Genomic DNA, 17,485 nt, shown 5'->3' with positions numbered 1-17,485 from the left:
GTGTGTAAAATTATCTACAAACCAGACAGATATCAACGAAGCAGATGTTGATAATAACAAGGAAAGTGTTTTTAAATGTTAAATTTTGAGCTGGGTGCAGTGTGACAGCAACGTGAGTGTTATACACCTGATGATGGCCGTCTGAGGCCGAAACATGTAGTGTAAAGGAGCAAGATCAAGGACACATAATATATTGTTTGCACTTGGGACGGAGTTTATATCATTATATCCTTTATCGTATAGAGTGCAACAGGATGCTTAAAGATAACCTTGAAAGAAGAATATTGGACAAAATTTTATATGAAGTTGATAGCAGTGATATCCCCCATAATTACTACAGTCAGTTTTATCACCCTCCTTGTGCACTGGTGCAATAATAGACTCCTTCCACTAATCAGGCAATTTTTCCTTATGCCAAATAGAAGTAATTAGATTGTGGATCTTAGAATGTAATACTTCTCCTCATGCTTGAATAAGTTCTGCCAGAATCTGATCACTAACTGGCGATTTATAACGTTTCAAGAACAAAAAGAGTAAGAAGTAAAAACAGCAGCTTGACTGAATCAAATTTCCAACTTCTGGGCTGTTCCTTACTTGATTATGTACTGAATAGCAGCTTTCCGCAAATTTGTGCTGATGTTTCGTACTTTCGGTGGATCTGTCAATATCTTGACTGGTTTCTGCTTCCGATACACAATCTTGGAATCAAACACCTCGTTCACTTTCTTCACACCTTCAGTTTCATCTTCCTCCACTTCGTACACAAACTGACGCATGAAGCTTTCTCGAACCTGACAGACAAATTGTTGCAGCAGAACACAAAACTCACTAACATGAAAGAATGTTTCATGCTCAGAGCCTCAGTTAGTGTCTACTGTCTCAAGACCCATACACATGACCACCTTTCTTCTGGCGGAACAGATTATCCAGAAGTTCAATATCTGATCCTGTCAGATAATCTGGACTTTTGTGTTACAGGATGTAATATTCTTGTTTCAGATGGAATCCAGTTTGCTGAAAGTTACTGCATAGTATCGCAAAACTGCACCCACAAAGAAGTCAAGAGAACATCTAACAACCCAGCAACACACTTGATATGGGTACAAGTCATGAAGCTCATCACTGTGCAGTTTTCCCCCTCCCCCCCACATACCTCCATCTCAAACACCCAGTCTACATCCTTCCCTTAACGTGAGAGGCCAAGTTTCCCACCCACACAAAATAAGCAAAATTGCAGCTCTGTAATTTTTGTGTTTAGGTTTATGGACAGCAGATGTAAAGACTCTTGAGCCACAAGGTTGCAAGCAACACAGTAACAAATGTAATGTACACAAGATGTGTGATACAGACCACCCACCCACCCACTTGACAGTAAAGTTCTAATTCAGAAGGCACAATAAACTCAGTGTGCTGTAAGCACATTACCTTTGGCAAGTTGAAATCAGATGGCACTTTATGGAGACAAGTCATCTGAGGGCTATCAGGAAACTTCTCAAAGATGCGCAAACGAAAAGGCAACGTTTCTTTGATTTCTGCACTCTGTTCACGGAACTTGAGCTGTTTCAGTTTCTTGATGTCCTCGTCCAGTTCCAAGTTATCAAGAATGACAGCCACAAACAAGCTCAGGACAATCTGAAAACACATTTCCAGTCAGTGAATGCTACCATATTAACATATTCCCCATATGAAGCTAGGTTCCTGCTCCTACGTCCGCCATACTGGCCAAGGGACACAGGCACACCAGATTTCACAGTGCTGATGCTGTCTGCATCTGATGGCTCTACTGAAAGCTTGCAGTTTAGGCATAACAGAACAAGAAGTTACCTCAGTAAGTTGAACACACACAAGGGGCAAAGAACTTCTAAAATACTTAAAATTTCCTTCATCCTTTCCAGTACAGTGCAGCCCCAATTTGTGTTCCTCAGTTCCAGGTTTTCCCTCACTGAATGTTCAATTTCAATGATGCCAAGTCAACAATCCCTGTGTTGAATTTCTTCTAATTAAGATTTTCCTTGGTTTATTTTGCAAATCAAGTGGTATCCAAAGAAACCTTAAATGGGGGGTTTCAGTGTATTCTAGTGCATAGGTGGAAATGAAAGGTAAAGCCCATCTGAAAGACCATTGCACAGATACTATGACACTATTAAAATGGATCTTAGAGAAACAGGATGGGAGACTGTAACCGATCTGAGTAAGGACAGGGTGCAGTAGAGAGCTTTTGTGACCAAGGCAATGAACATTCCATTTCCATACAAGGCAGAAAATTTCTCAAGCAGCTGACCGACTATTGGCTTCTCAAGAAAGTCTCTGCCATGCATAGTTAGTTTGTTGCTCAATCACAAGTGAAGATTTATCAATGTTAAGGGGACACCTCAGAAGCTATGAGACACGAGACTCGAGGTTCTCACAATACAGAATTGGACTCTGGGCTCCTGCATTGTGACAACTGGTGACAAGACTACACGGTGTCAATACCCAGGGAATAACAATCAAAAACTGCTAGGCATGGTGAAAAATGACCAGTGAAAACAGAACAAAACCTGCCAGAGCACTGGTATGTTATGTTAAGTTAATCTTCAGTCTCACAAACCGTGGTGCTGTACTGGTACAGGAATCAAGGTACCATATGTCCCCATTTTCAGTAGTCCCAGTGCAGAGTGTTATCTGCAGATGTCACTTCTTCTGCCTTGAATCAACACAGAATAAGTCTGTACGTAGGTGACAACCGTTCACCTGTATTATAAGAGCATTACAAATTAAGTTGTGAATCTTTCTAACTTTTACAGGGTCCAGACATTTGTTCAAATGCTTCAGAGAGTACAAAACAAAAGAAAGTTTGAGAACAAATTACTTCAGCAGCACACAACTGCACACTGAGACTGGTGCAGTGTGTGAGAAGTGATCATCAAATGCATTTGTGGTGGCTGTGAGTTATGAGGTAAATTTCTGCAGCAAATATTTGGATATGACAGGGATTTATTACACAATTTAGCCTTTTTTAGCTGCATATCAATCTGAGTACTACTGAAAGATCAAGTTCCTGCCAGACAGAAAACATGTTTGTTCTGAGACTCGAACAAAGCACATGAATACTGTGTGCTGTGCACTCAAAGTGCAATGTCTCTGGTTAATCACTGCACTCCAAACAGCTAATTATATTTTAGTGATACTACTTACAAATTTTACATTTCCATTATTAAAAGAGCAACCAGTCTTACCAGTGTAACAAACAGATGGTACAGAATAAAGTACACTGCCACCAGAGGAGCTAGCGTCTCTCGGGTACGCAGCATGGTCTCGTCCATCACTTCAACCCACGCCTCCTGCGTCAGGATTTGGAACATGGACATGAATGCCTACAAGAAAAAGAAGAAGATGACAATAAACTCAAAGAATTCCTGGGATTTCAATGTACTGTGTTCGTCACCTAGGCAGCAGATCTGTCCACTCACTGCTCCTCAGTGTGGACTTCACAGACAACGTGCAACTGCTACAAAACACCTCTGAAGGCAAAGCACACCTTGTGCAGGCAGACTGACAGAAGAAGAGTCCTCGATCTTCACGAGATCTCCAGTCTAGGCACTTGGTTCCTCTCTCTCATATGTGGAAAACAGAATCTCATAACTTTCTGATGAAAGCGTAATGACATATGTGGCTACCTGATGCAGATGCAAGATCCATGAAATGTTGTACTGTACTAAACCAGAAACCATTTTTATTGTCAGCTCATCAGCTGAGGCCCTGAAACCAACCAGTACACGATGACTCAAATGACATGAGACTGACACGTAAGAGCAATTTTTTGCAGTTACCATATACAAATACACTACTCAGAGAAAATGGTACGAGCCTCCATGTCACAGACATCTGGGTTAGGAAAGTTTGCCCTTAAGGAAACCATAATGAAATATGTTCATCAAAATTTGGGATACAGATGGCAAATTCTCCCTTGCAGAAATCTGGGATGAAACAGCTTCACTTAAAAGAAAGGATTGATTTTATATTAAGAAACTGAGGTCATATGTGCACAAGTCCTTGACACAGGGGGATGGCTGGCTGCATGGTGGCACCACTTCATGTTTTTTGTTACTGCAATTTCCACAGGATGGCACCTCCACTTAGACACAGCATGTGATTCTCATGAAGAACCAGAGTGTGCGCACAACAGAACTTCCAATACAAGCACATATTCAGGGACATATCCCTTCTGCAATGCAGAGACATGCTGCATTTAAGTGCCTGTGTAGCAACCATGTATGTCAGACAAGAACAGCGAGTTAGGTCTCTGAGGAAACTCACCTCCGGAAAGCTCTCAAACTTTGTGAACTCGCAGAGGAAGCAGAACAGCTGCATGGAGATGCTGGATGAGATGATCAGCAGGCACATGGTAAATATGATCAGACTGCCCAGCTTCTTCCCCGGACCAAATATCTTGTACACAAAATCTTCCAGCATTGGAGATGCTTTAATAAGCCGCACTACCCGCAGAACCTGAAATTGCCACATGGCTCACTGCGACAAACTCCAGTATCAACTGTGTCAACAGCACTGCAAGGTACAAGGAAACATTTATACCTGGAAGTAGGTCAGCCCAGACAGATAGAGTGTTGGAATTATATGAAGCGTAGTCCCTGCAGCCAGCAGCAACTCAAACTTGTGGATGGAATGTTTGTAGTAGCCACGGAAACCCAAACACCATATCTTGAAAAGAGTTTCCAAGTCCAAGAAGACTGTAAATGCAACCTGAAACAGAAGTATCACATACTTGTAAGCATTACACAGACATATTCACTTCTGGGCTCAAACAGGATCCTTAATTGCACACAAACATATCACATCGAACTGCATATAATTCCTGCCAACATCTTTATGTACATGACAAATTTTCAAAGTCAACCTATTTCCAAAATTTCATGCAATACATATAAATCTCAACCTTTAACATTTAAAGCACTGCAGTGATTTTTCGTACCACCTCCTTTAGCATGGAAGACATTTGCAGTTCTGTGTTTCGTATGTTTCTGACAACAAGCAGTAAGTATTTCTCTAAATGACATAAACTGGTTCGTCTTTGTAAATGACACATGGTGTGCTTTCTGTGAGGTATGAAATCACTGTCCTCCGGATATTATTTGTATCAATGTCAGTCTCAAAGGATTAGAACAATGAGCAGGTACTGCGGTGGGCTTCTGGACGTGATTCAGATACTAATTTCTCAGTCTGAGTGCTATTCCTTCTTCAAAGTTCTAACTACTATACTTTGTGGCACTGACAAAGAAGGCAAACACACACCACATCAAAAATAGCTTTTTTACTTGTCTGAGATATGAAACCAGAAATAGGTCACACAAAGATAAATCAGACTCTTCTTACCTCAACGTAATAGTATTTTTCATAGAAAACACGCCTTGGTCTTCCATCATGTTTGAAATTCATAGTAGCAGTAACAACACCATTTGCCAGGATGACGCCCATTACAAGGAGGCGAAACGACGCTGAACGTAATATCACGTGACAGAATTTTGGAGCATTTCCTCCATGCTTGTTTTCATCCAGGGTTACCAACTTCCAGCCCATATCATTCCCTGTTAATATCTAGAAAATATATTGCAAATAAAAATGATATATTCAGAAATGTTTGCAAATTGGACATCAGTATTGTTTTATGTTGAGGTTATGTGAGGCCTGTCACTACATGGGAAATTACTAGAGGCCATGCACATAAACAGGAACGTAGTTTGTATAATTACCAATTTACACACTCTGCAAGCCCCTGTAAGCAGACAGACATATTTGTGTCTGTGGAAACTTCTTTAAATGTCCCCTCTGTGTCCTTCCATTAAACAACATTAAAATGGAAGCTAGTCCTTGGGTTCAAATGTTACTCTTACACCTTCTATGGTGTCATACTGACAATAGACTACACTCTTTAGTGAAAAAAAGACACAGAAGAGCATAAAACTACCATCTGTTAATGGCAAGATGAAATATCAATCCTTTCAGTGTGAACCCAAGCACATGCCTTGACTACATACATAAGCTGCCTGCTCAGTTTTAGTCATGGGTTTGCTTCAACACCTTACAGTACTCAAATGCCATCTGTAGGTGAAATGTGGAAGAAGCAATGGTGAAACCTTACACTACATACTGACTAATCGTGGTCATCATACAGACAGCGAAAATTGTGTCCAAACCATACCTAAGGAAAACTGCAAAAACTGGCAAGCACAGAGAATAGAGATGGGCACTAATGACTCAGCAGTTAAGGGGTTAAATACACAACACTGTAAAATATTTCAAAATAAAAACTGCAGTTCTTAATTTGGATGTCATGCAAAAAAAAAGTAGCAACATTAAGCTTGCTTCATAACATTTATGTGGGTCATTTCATAAATAATGCACAGGTTGGCAACACTGCAGATTAGATGATGCAACAACAGTGAGCCTCATGTCAGTTACAGTTCAGGGTTTGAGAAAGAAGAGCGTTATTTTGTTTCATTTATAATGCACTCTGTTCTTAAATAACGTGAGTTAGAAATGGAGCCTGCATGGTTCTCGGGTATTGTGACTGTTGAAGATCAAAAGTCGTACATTAAGATCGAAACTTTATGTGGAAAAAACCCGACAGAAATCCAGAGCTGAAATCACAGTCCAACAAGTTGAGAGGTCCATCTTCCCCAGGACCAAAAACATTTTGACGATCTCAGTCAAAGGTCAAACAAATGATGATCTTCGCTTATGATCACTAAGGAATCATCATGACAGACAGAGTTCCGTGTGGGAAAAGTGTCACAGCAGTTTATTATCGTGACTTTATGCAAAATATGCGCAGAAAAATGCACAAAACCGACCTCAGTTGCTCGAGGCTGGGCTGATTATTCTCCATGACAAAGCTCGCCCACACATCGGGAATGGTGTAACAGAAAAGCTGTGCCAATATGGTTGGGAGGTGTTGCCTCATGCTCCCTACAGCCCGGACATGAGTCCACCAGACCTCAACTTATTCCCAAAGTTGAAACAACCTATGCGGGGCCGTTCTTTTCCCTCTCTGGAAGAGCTTTCTGCTGCAGTACCCGAGCCATTCGACAGATAAACAAGATGGTGTCCTGGATGGAATAGTAAAGCTTCCCACACATTGGGACTCAGTCATTGAGAACCAGGGGGACTATACTGAAGGACTGTAAAGAGATATTAAAAAAAAATAAACATGGACATAAACAAAAAATTGTGTGCATTGTTTCTGAAATGACCTACATAATACAGACCTCCAATTCCAAATTTCACTGAGTTATGATGAAAGTTTAAGAGAAGAAATTCACAGTTGGATGGACAGACACAAGTGCCTCATATTCTGTCTGGAGAGCTTACATTTTGTGTGAGTCTGCCACGATACCTGTGATGCTGAACTGTTTGTGATGTGTCCCCTCACGCCCCACATCTGCTGGAACTGAACACGGATCTCATTGAAAGTCTCGGTGATGACGGCAATGAAGACATTCTTCACAAGCCAAGCCAGGAAGAATATCATGGTGCTGAAGTAGAAAGCCGCCCTCCAGCCGGGAAGGCTGTCAATGGCACGATACATGATGAACACCCAGCCTTCCTGTGAGGCAGCCTGATACACTGTGAAAATACTCGTGGCTGGAAAGCAAAACACAGCACAACTGGAAATAAGATTCATCACAGTCAGTTACAAAAGTTTAAACATCTTGCTCTGCCTTTTTGTGCACCTGTGTATAACACAAGAACTACAAAAAGATTCTTCTGAAGAACTCTTTTTGCCTTTAGGTTTACAGTTTTCTGTGATGTAATGCAGAGTATTCTAGGAGAAAACTCTGCCCCCATCATCAGGGCTGAAGAGTAAGTCAACCTTGGAAACAGGCAGTAAAGATGGAGGGAGAGATAAAATGGGACCTGAGCCAAGTGTGAGGGAAACAGTGTAATGTTCTTTACAATACTGAGAAGAATCTAAACACAAAGACATATCACATGCCAGATGATGACAATCTACAGTTGGTGCTAAGAGAAGCTCAAATCTTACATCCATGCACCTTCCCATAAAATTATCATTATGACACCAATAAATAAAAATAACATAATTCAGTATTTGTATCTTAAACAGAGACACATACAACAAGGAAACAAACCAGTATCAGACATCATTCATTTATACAAACCAAGCAACAACTGGGTAATTCAAACACAGGGAAATGGTCATTTAAAGCTTCTTTAGGGGGCAGTGGATATGAACAATAAACTAAGGAAAAGGTTTAAATGGAGGGAATTTGACACAAAAATAGACTTGGCCTCACTTAGCCTTACATCGAGGAACATAACATGGGGGTTTTACTGTATAATTTCAAAATTACTGTAAGCCTTCTGATTCAATCTGTCCACCTATCGAGCTGCTCAATGATACAAGATTTATCCACTGTTAACCCAACATGTAACTGAATGCACTGTTCTTCAAGCAAAAAAATAAAATCCAGCTTAATAACAGAAATAGAGTCTGCATTAAGATGGGACTAAATTTTCCTTACCACAAGCACTAATCAGCCTACTGCCAACAAAACAATTTTCTGAATTCGGTTGCCATTTGTGAATGCATATCTAAATTGCATGCTCCCGCACCTTTACTCACAGAAACAACTCTTCAGTTACAGTGTAGAATGCTCAGTTGCAAAGGAAAGGGATCAGAAGATTTCTGTTTCAATTTTTCAGTGCAGGCTTGACAATTACCAAATTCGTCGAACCCGTTGAATCCCATGATGTACCGTGAGAGCTCCAATTTCACGCACTTCATTCCCTCAGGACACTGGTAGCCAGAACCCGGATCAACAGAGCAGAATGTGTCCGGGATCGCTAGACTGTTTATAGTTATGTAGCTGAAATCGAACGAAATTCAATGTGACAATTAGAGCTGAAACTTATGTAAAAACAATTAACTGAAACATTATAAATCAAGTAAGGTAACATATTCAAGCAGGAAAATACAGTGAAACTGCTACTTGATGTTTCTCCAGAAGACAACAAGATTTGAACACTAAACTAACTCCTTCATTCTGCAACTGACCAAATGCAGGGTCAGAGATGAAGCGCCCAACTTAGGGACCGAGGATGTGAGGGCATGCTGCAGGGTCAGGGATATCACACACCTCAAAGGGGTGAGATGGACAGGTCTCAGACAATGATGGAATGGTGATTAGCAGCGCAAAAATTAAAGGAACTCAAAATACAACCTGATCCATTGCCACCTCGTCCACCACAGAAGTCACCCAGACTGAACCCAAGGCTCTATGGTGAGAAACCAGCAGTTATGGGCACAATCCACATGGAAAATGAAGGGGGTGGGGGGAAGAGTCTGTTTTATGAAGTTACTGCATGGCCATATTAATATGTGAAGCATAAGCATGGGCCAAGGTAGATTAAAATGGCAGTCAAGATTTAACTGTTATGAAGTACAGGAGGGAAAACCAGAAGACAAGAGGATGTGGAACAGAAAAATTATTGCGTAGAATTTAGAATATAAGCACCTTGACAAATAATATGAGAAGACAGACGTATGGTCACACTTCAAGAATGAACAAAAAGAACGTTTGAAACATGAAACTAGGGGGAAAAGACCCAAGAAGAAGACCAAGATCAAGATGGCAACAGGTTGATACAGATGTCAGGGGGAGAGAGAAGGAAGAAAGAACATGGCAGAAAACTGAGGGTGAGGAGCTTCAGGAGGACAGAGACAGAGAGATAGGCTTGGTGCCTAAAGGAACCACATAAAAGTGAAAACACTTCATAAATAACAAGTAGTTACACAACCAGCGGTTCAAGGAACCACATGACTGCTTTATGCTGCCAACAAGAGGGCTGCAATTATCACTGTTGTGTGTATAATCAATACGCATTAGTGCACTAGCTTACTGATATTCATATAGGAAGAGGTTCAGGAGAGATACATTTACTGTTTCACTTTGTGACAATTTTGTAATCAGAACTCTCCTGCTGTTATTTCGAAACTGTAGCTGTAAACAACTTACATTACAGAAACAGTACATTATTTGAAGCTACATGCATGCCCTCTGGCTACTCTGAACACAAGCCAAGATTCTTGTACACAATGGCAGATTACTAAGATGTGTAACGTCCCTATTGGACCATTATTTTGAAACAGTTTGTAACACTTATTTGAGAAACATCTGTAAGATTTGAGTCACTCAAACTGTATAAATATCCAGTGACCGCCACCCTTAAATTACTCTCTGATGTCAAGGAGGCAACCTGCGTCCATGTGTGGAACAGATTTGTCTCCTGTTAAAAATCAGACGCTGCCCTTGCCCTTGTGTGTATTTATCCCTATCGATAAATGTGCCAGTTAACTTCCAGCTGCAATTCTCAGATACACAGCACCAAATCCCAAGGGTACCTGCTCTGCCCTGCAAACCTTTCCCATCTCGGGATACAACATAACCAAAAATCTGTTCCTGTGGGTACATGAACAAACTGTAGCACCATACTTACTTTGGGTCTGTGCTGTTCAGAACACAGTGGTTCTTCAGCTCACCAAAGAATTGCACTCCCAGCAGCCCATATAGGGACATGAAGAACAGGAAGAACAACGTGACATTGTATATCTGCTGACTTGAACGCCTAAAAAAACCAGAAGCTCATCATCAGCAACAATAACACTCTGAGGGAGAGAACAGACATCCCACCACACTGGAACAGGTCACCATGTCTCGTGAGGTTCCTAGTCCAAAAGAGGAGTGTTAGTACCTATGCACCAGAGTGCAAGGCATCACATCCCAAGACTATGATCTCAGTTCAACATTTATTACCCAGCTTTCACAGCAAAACTGTCTGCCTTCGTACTTGTCTCAGTTCACAGCACGAACTCTCACAATGCAATAAACAGAACAATTCTACCTGTACATTGTGGAAATCTGGAAAAAATGTTTCAGAGCAATCTGTTAATGGAAACTCTGAACTAGTAATTTAAACTAGTATTTCAAATCAGAAATTCAAGATCTAACCAAAAAAGTACATATATAAATTCTACTGTTTCATTTGTCTCTCGTGATACAGCAAATGTCACCATTGAGCAGAAAGGGCTACTGCTTTGTATGCTGGAGGTCCAACATTCAAATTTCAGCTATGGGACTCGCAAGTGTAACTGAGGATCTTCAAAATTGTCCTTGTCTCTCTCCAGGCAAAGGCCATAACAACACCTCTAATTAGGTCATAACTACTTGCCATCATCACCTGACACTAAAGGGTCTGAGCTATTGAGTTTCGCTAAACAAACCACAAACAAAATATTTCTCTGAGTAGTGTCTTCTGTGACACGACTCAGTTCAAAGACAGCCTAACATTTTGGAGGTACATACTGCCTCCATCTTCATGGTTAAGAGTAAACCAGGCTAAAACCAGCTGAAGCAGGCAGCAACCTTAGCATCGTGAAAGTAAGGCACATTCCAAACTACATAGCATACTCTTCCCAGTTGTACATCACTGTGAGAACCCTGCACCCAACAAAATATTTCTGGTGTCTACACGTACAAGACAGCATCTCCCACATGATAACCAGACTTCATCTGATGACACAATGAAAACTGTTATGTTTGCTCGTAACTTGATTACACTGCACAGCTAGGGACCACAAACCAATGTGAGCTGCTATGAAACAGGCACACACAACAAGTACACACTGAGTGCACACCCATGCGTACATAACGAAGTTCTACTCACTTGAATATCTGGTTGATTCTTGATTTTGGCATTGAGAACTTCAGGAACACCCTGATGAATCTGATCATGATTAGAGGTCTGGGAGCCCTCAAGATGGAGAGGTAACTGAACCTGGGCACAATACCCAGCATTTCAAACACCTGCAGAATCACAGACACCCACAAGAAGAACACCATGCTGGCATCAAACTGGCACCAGTGGTCCTTCAGATATGGTACTTCTCCCTGCAAGCAAAACAAAGATCTGCTGGTACTGTTGTCAATCACATGACTCACACTTAGCAACAGCATGTCTAGCCAGCCCTAAGTAGGTAACAGCATTTTATTAAACCACAAGTCTCAACAGGTTACCAACAGCTATCAATGGTCCCTGTCCTGAGGCATATAAGTCCACACCCTCCTGCCTTATTTAAGATACATTTTAATATTATCCTCCTACCCACTTGATTAAGAGGCTGGGTGGTCCCCAAAGGCAATCTGGATGCAGTGGAGCAAAGACAAATAAATCTCTTGTCCCTGCTGGGAATTGAACACAGTTCCTTGGTTGTATAACATGCAACCTAGTCACTATATGCGCTATTGCAACAATAAACACAAAGTATTTTTAGATTTTAGATTACTTAATGGTATATCAAAAAAATTCAAACTGCATACAGGCATATATCTTGGTACAATCTGCTTTGTATCATGCTGTAACTTTCTAAGCAATGAGCCTTTTTTGAGAGAACTGCTATAACCAGCTTCACTGTAAAGTATGGTTTATATTGCACCAAAATAAAAATTCACCTCAAAACTTTCAGTAGGAACTACCACTACAAACTTTTGCCATTGACCACACAAAACAGGGGCCGACCAACATACCTGATATCCTCACTTGCTCTTACTTTATGTTCATAGTACAAAGAATATATAACAGCATGTCTGTCCACAGCTACCTTCAGTATCCCTCGAATATGCATCTTCGCAATCATTTCCGCAGTGAAGAGGAAAGTGACAACAAGATCACAGCAGAATGTCACATACTGCAAAGGTGGGTGCTTCTCAAATGTCTTGGGTGTGTTCAGACTGACAGACAACAGGCTCACCAAAGCACAGAATCTCATGAGGCGGCGCACCCACAGCTGCAGTATTACAGTGGATCCAATCAGAAATGGCAGATAAAACAGAATAGATAAGCAGGCTCAATTACACAACTGCATGCCAATCACATGTTTAGGGCAGGACTGCCTATCTACTAGTTAACTTTTCAAAGCATGGTCTTCTGCACATAGGGTGTATTTATTTGTGTGTTCCCTAAGGATTCTTACAATAAACAGTGAGTTTCTAACCAAACAACATTAACTGATTGGTCATTGTTATGGAGATGGAGTGTGTTTCCTGTGAGGTACAGACTGAATTTTCATCTATTATGTCAATAACATTCAGAAATAGTGAAAATGTAATGTGTCATATTCCACAATGTTTAATAATAAAAGGATGCAAATACAAGTAACAAATTTATTTTATTGTCAAGAAATTAAATTTCTGATGAATGCAATTCTACTTAGAGAAGAAATTGTTATTCTGATAAACACCAATCATAGCTACATATATCCCTCAACAGCGTGGCAAACTTACAGCCTATCCTACATGACTCCAACCTTATGATATGAACACAATCAGCACATTACATATAATTGGTTGTATCTTTTATTTCAGTTGCTACCCTGACATACTCGTATATAAGTTTGATTGACAAAATTTCCCTGCCACTTAGGCTTGGGACCAATCCCAGGGCACTCCACATGAGGGCACAAAGGCAGCACCAACAATATCTGTGCACTTAATACATGAACATAATAAGTATAAAATTACCATGTTCACCCACTCAATATCTGCACTCTCATTCAAAGCTTCCTCTGGCCCATAGTCCGCAAGCACAGGCTCACCCTTCAGACTCTGCTTCCTTCCAAGCATCATGTTTGAAGCTAACACAAAAGAATCAGATCTGTTCAATGAGAAGTACTATTTCTATCTAGTTTCATAGCTAACAATTAACAGCGCTGAGTAACCCACACACAAGACATCCTGCCACACTTCCTGATCCCAACAGAAAACTTATCGGTTGGAATAGGCACTCACTCATATTAAACCTCACCGCCATGTTACCCACCAGCAAGAATTGTCAGCTGTAGAGGTTTGCAAAAACCAAAACCCTAACCAAGTGGACTCACTTGCTAGAGGCAAATTCAAAGATTAGGTTTTGGGTCTTGTCTTTACAAAAACACTTATGGGCAGCTATAACATTACAATGTGGCAGTAAAATCTTCAGGTTACGTGGGCCACACATAAGTAAACATGTCAGTATATACTGTAAACCATTATACTGACAATCTTCCATACACACTCCCAAGTTTAAAAACAAGGTATAAAAAATGTGTTAATATGTATGTAGGTGTTAACATTATTACACATCACTGTTATGTACAACAAAAGCAGTCCCTGTGCTTAACTGAGCAGCACACCATGGTGTAGTTCCATGCATTCTTAACCTTGGCACTAGATGGAGATTCACTGGTCAGTTTCACACTCAGCCTCTCTGAACCCCAATATCTGTCAGACAGGAGGGGCTGCCTGCACCCAAGGAGTTTGGACAAAGTGTTGATGTAGAGACAGAAAAATTCATGCTTCTCTCCCTTCCTCTAGGCTGAAGCCATATCATCATATAGATTGAGCTTAATCTTTTAAATAGAAAATACAACAGAAACTTTTCAGTAAAATGTGGATTTCATTAGTAACAGGAAAAGCAAGGAAAACCACTGTGTCCATATAAATCCATACCTTTTGCTGTTGTTGACAAAGATGATCAGCTTATGTGCAGGTAGTATTACTCCACAAAAATAATCTTTCCTTGTAGTTCACGAAATATGCAAACGAAAGTTGTGGGATGTAATAAGGTTATATGTTATAAGTTCAATGTCAGCCTCATGTACATCAATTAAATCTACAGAAAAGTTAACACAAATTTCAATGAAACCTAGAGGATGAGTCCAGTGATTGGGGTTTAATGAACCAACACAGCAGTTATCTCCCTAAACTTTCACTTGAAAGCGAAGACAGATCCAGATTCTGAAACCCTGCTGTTCCCCCTTTACAGTATCGCGGTAAACGAGTATACATATACATACACAATTAATTCAACATGAATGTTACCGAACCACAATACATCGACCCCTTGTGTTAATTTGAATGGCGCGTCAGACTGTTGCGATAAAAGTTCATTTAGTGAAAACGCCTGCGACAAAAAAAAATCTGTTCTTTATAGGTTATGTAACGAGACATTATTTGGTACCTACTTTTATTACATACAACTGCACTTATTTCAAGCATGCAAGAATACACAACCCAGTCTTTATGTAACATTACCTCTCCGTAACCATCTATGCTGTCACAATTCTATATTACGCCACTAGCTCTTAAACAAGTACTTGCGTCCTTACCTCTCTATTCACTAACGTCTTTCATACGATGAATCTCCTGAATGCTGAAGTCAAAACCTGTCTGGCCGAGGTCCTACTATATTAATACACATCAGCTTCCCCCATGTGTCTAAATTCCAGCTTCATTCGCGGTTTTATTAATTAAAAAAAAACTATTCTAACCTACATAAACATGTCTCTATACTTGGGCATCATTTATGATTAATCTAAACACAAATTAATTTAGTTTCGAATAATTCGATTTTATTCTCGCCAGCGAGCAGGCCTAAAAACTGCAAAAGCTACTCTGAATTGGCATGATTTCAACCACTTCCTCTGAAACTCCGAACGCCGCCATAGTAACATAAGCGAAGCATTTAATTAATTACACGATCACGTACTACCATTTTGTTTTGGGTGAGTTGTTCAACTCCGTAGGTTATGTAAGTCCTGTGATTTTGGCATGGATCCTGTGTCAAACGTCATTAGTACTTATATACGTGATGGATTTCGTACAATGGCATGGAGCGCCTGAAGACATGAACGACGGTGTGCGTCAAACGTGGCTTAGTCCATGCGCGCACAGTACTCACATTTCACATCTATTTTGGCATAGTCATCGAGGGCAATGGGTACTGTTATCGCACTTCGGATAATTCGCCTCCTAGATCAGTTCTCTGACTGGTTACTGTCTCATGGATCATGCAAGTCTTACGCCTCTACACCTTGGTAAAACCATTTTTGCATGGATCCCTTTAACAAAGAAGAAAGGTATTTGTGAACAGGAAACTATATTTGGAACATGAGGAAAGAAACAGTGAGGTCGGTGAAACACCACGGACCTTAGTACCTGCTGTGTATAAGTTTAAAGCAAGCACAGCTTCTTCACATTCCTAAATCCACTCCATCCACCGAAATTTATTTCAATTTCTTGAAAATAATGAAAATACGAGTAAAGTAATAAGCATAGTCTCTTTGTCCCTTCAAATATTGCTCACACCGATCTACAGTGCAACAGATTCCAGAAAAATCTCAACTTACTAATACTGAATTTCAGTATCAATGTCAGTTTAACCTTTAGGTGCCGAAGTGCCCCGTTTGTACCAGTGGTAAGGTCGTCGTGGCCAGGCAAAGTACGAATGCAGTCCTAAATATTTATTTTTAAATGTAGTAATTACCAGACTTGAGTAAAGCCCTAACAGAAAAATTAAAATGATCCTAAGTGAACAACATAGAGAGTATACATATGAGTTATGCCCAAACTCATCCACGAGCCAGTACTTTTATTGCAGATTCTGTTAAAATTATATAGTAAAATTCGATGTACATACCTTTTTTTTGTTATCTGCTTGATGTATATATAGGCTGAAATAAAACTACAGTATTCGATTTCACTAAGCACGCACAGAAAACAGACCGCACTCTGAATCTCAGCCACGATGCAGCTGTCTGTTCAGGCCCACAGAAAGGGCAATAAGCTTTTGCAGCTATAACAGAATGTCTTATCACTGAAGAAGGGACCCCTTTAGCTTTCTCTTGAATAGCCATTCTTTCATTCTTCTGACCTTCAGTCAAAAGATTCGAAAATCCTAAGAGTGTAAGCAGTGCTAGCAGAAGACCAAATGATTTTATTGCTTCCATCTGTTTTATGACATCAGGGACTGCTGTTACAAACAGAAATGAATTTGTAATGCAGAACAACTCTGTGAAGAACTGAGAAATCATTTTTGCAGTACTCATCAAAATTAAAAGACAAAAAATTGAAAATGGAGTATAATTTGTATAAAAAATTTCAAATCTTCCGTTATAATATGCGACAGTGTTCTTTGCTGATACAAACAAAATTAATTCCATCCATTTATCATAAAAATTGAGTCAGATACAGCATTTTTAAACACAATGCTTAAAATTGTTTAGGCGCACTAACAGAAACAGACATTTAAACGCAGAGTAGCAGCGGGCATTTAAATAAACTCCGGCCAGCTCAAGCTTACCACTATTTCAGAAGTCTGGCGTTTAAAGGTTAAGCTGCATATTTTCATACTGAAAAAGCGGAACTTGTGTTCACTCTCTTCAATGAACACTGGAACTTGCTATCCTCTCTAGATGTAATGCTTATGTAACCTAGTACATAACCTTACATTTCTTTGGCATTAGGTGAGAGATAAACTGTTCTGAATTATCAGCTCGTTTGAAAATCCTTGTCCAGCATACAACCCCATTGAAACAGAAGCATTACATCCCTGAAAGTGGCTGCAGTAATCACAAACCATGAAAACAAATCAA

At 40.1% G+C, this 17,485-nt stretch overlaps 1 protein-coding gene across 2 annotated transcripts in view; it reads right to left on the bottom strand.

Moving 5' to 3' along the window:
- The window catches only part of LOC111867424 (sodium leak channel non-selective protein), a 34,278-nt gene extending 18,639 nt beyond the window's left edge, over positions 1 to 15,639 (bottom strand). Inside the window, exons 1-14 of one of the 2 annotated variants that reach the window (XM_033752685.1) lie at positions 15,221 to 15,639; positions 14,562 to 14,630; positions 13,596 to 13,708; positions 12,677 to 12,862; positions 11,743 to 11,966; positions 10,516 to 10,644; positions 8,740 to 8,885; positions 7,394 to 7,641; positions 5,374 to 5,595; positions 4,576 to 4,743; positions 4,300 to 4,491; positions 3,219 to 3,356; positions 1,426 to 1,632; positions 595 to 791 (exon numbers count right to left, since the gene is read on the bottom strand). In XM_033752685.1, coding sequence (XP_033608576.1) covers positions 595 to 791; positions 1,426 to 1,632; positions 3,219 to 3,356; positions 4,300 to 4,491; positions 4,576 to 4,743; positions 5,374 to 5,595; positions 7,394 to 7,641; positions 8,740 to 8,885; positions 10,516 to 10,644; positions 11,743 to 11,966; positions 12,677 to 12,862; positions 13,596 to 13,700 — 2,162 coding nt within the window. In that variant the 5' untranslated portion in view covers positions 13,701 to 13,708; positions 14,562 to 14,630; positions 15,221 to 15,639. The remainder of the gene's footprint in view (positions 1 to 594; positions 792 to 1,425; positions 1,633 to 3,218; positions 3,357 to 4,299; positions 4,492 to 4,575; positions 4,744 to 5,373; positions 5,596 to 7,393; positions 7,642 to 8,739; positions 8,886 to 10,515; positions 10,645 to 11,742; positions 11,967 to 12,676; positions 12,863 to 13,595; positions 13,709 to 14,561; positions 14,631 to 15,220) is intronic. The other variant, XM_023857276.2, reaches the window with a different exon arrangement.
- Between the last annotated feature and the right edge of the window lie 1,846 nt (positions 15,640 to 17,485).

Source organism: Cryptotermes secundus, unplaced genomic scaffold, assembly GCF_002891405.2.
Source record: "Cryptotermes secundus unplaced genomic scaffold, Csec_1.0 scaffold423, whole genome shotgun sequence".
In the NCBI taxonomy this organism is placed as follows: domain Eukaryota; kingdom Metazoa; phylum Arthropoda; class Insecta; order Blattodea; family Kalotermitidae; genus Cryptotermes; species Cryptotermes secundus.
The sequence above is the reverse complement of the archived record's forward strand: the minus strand, read 5'-3'. Positions and strand labels throughout refer to the sequence as shown.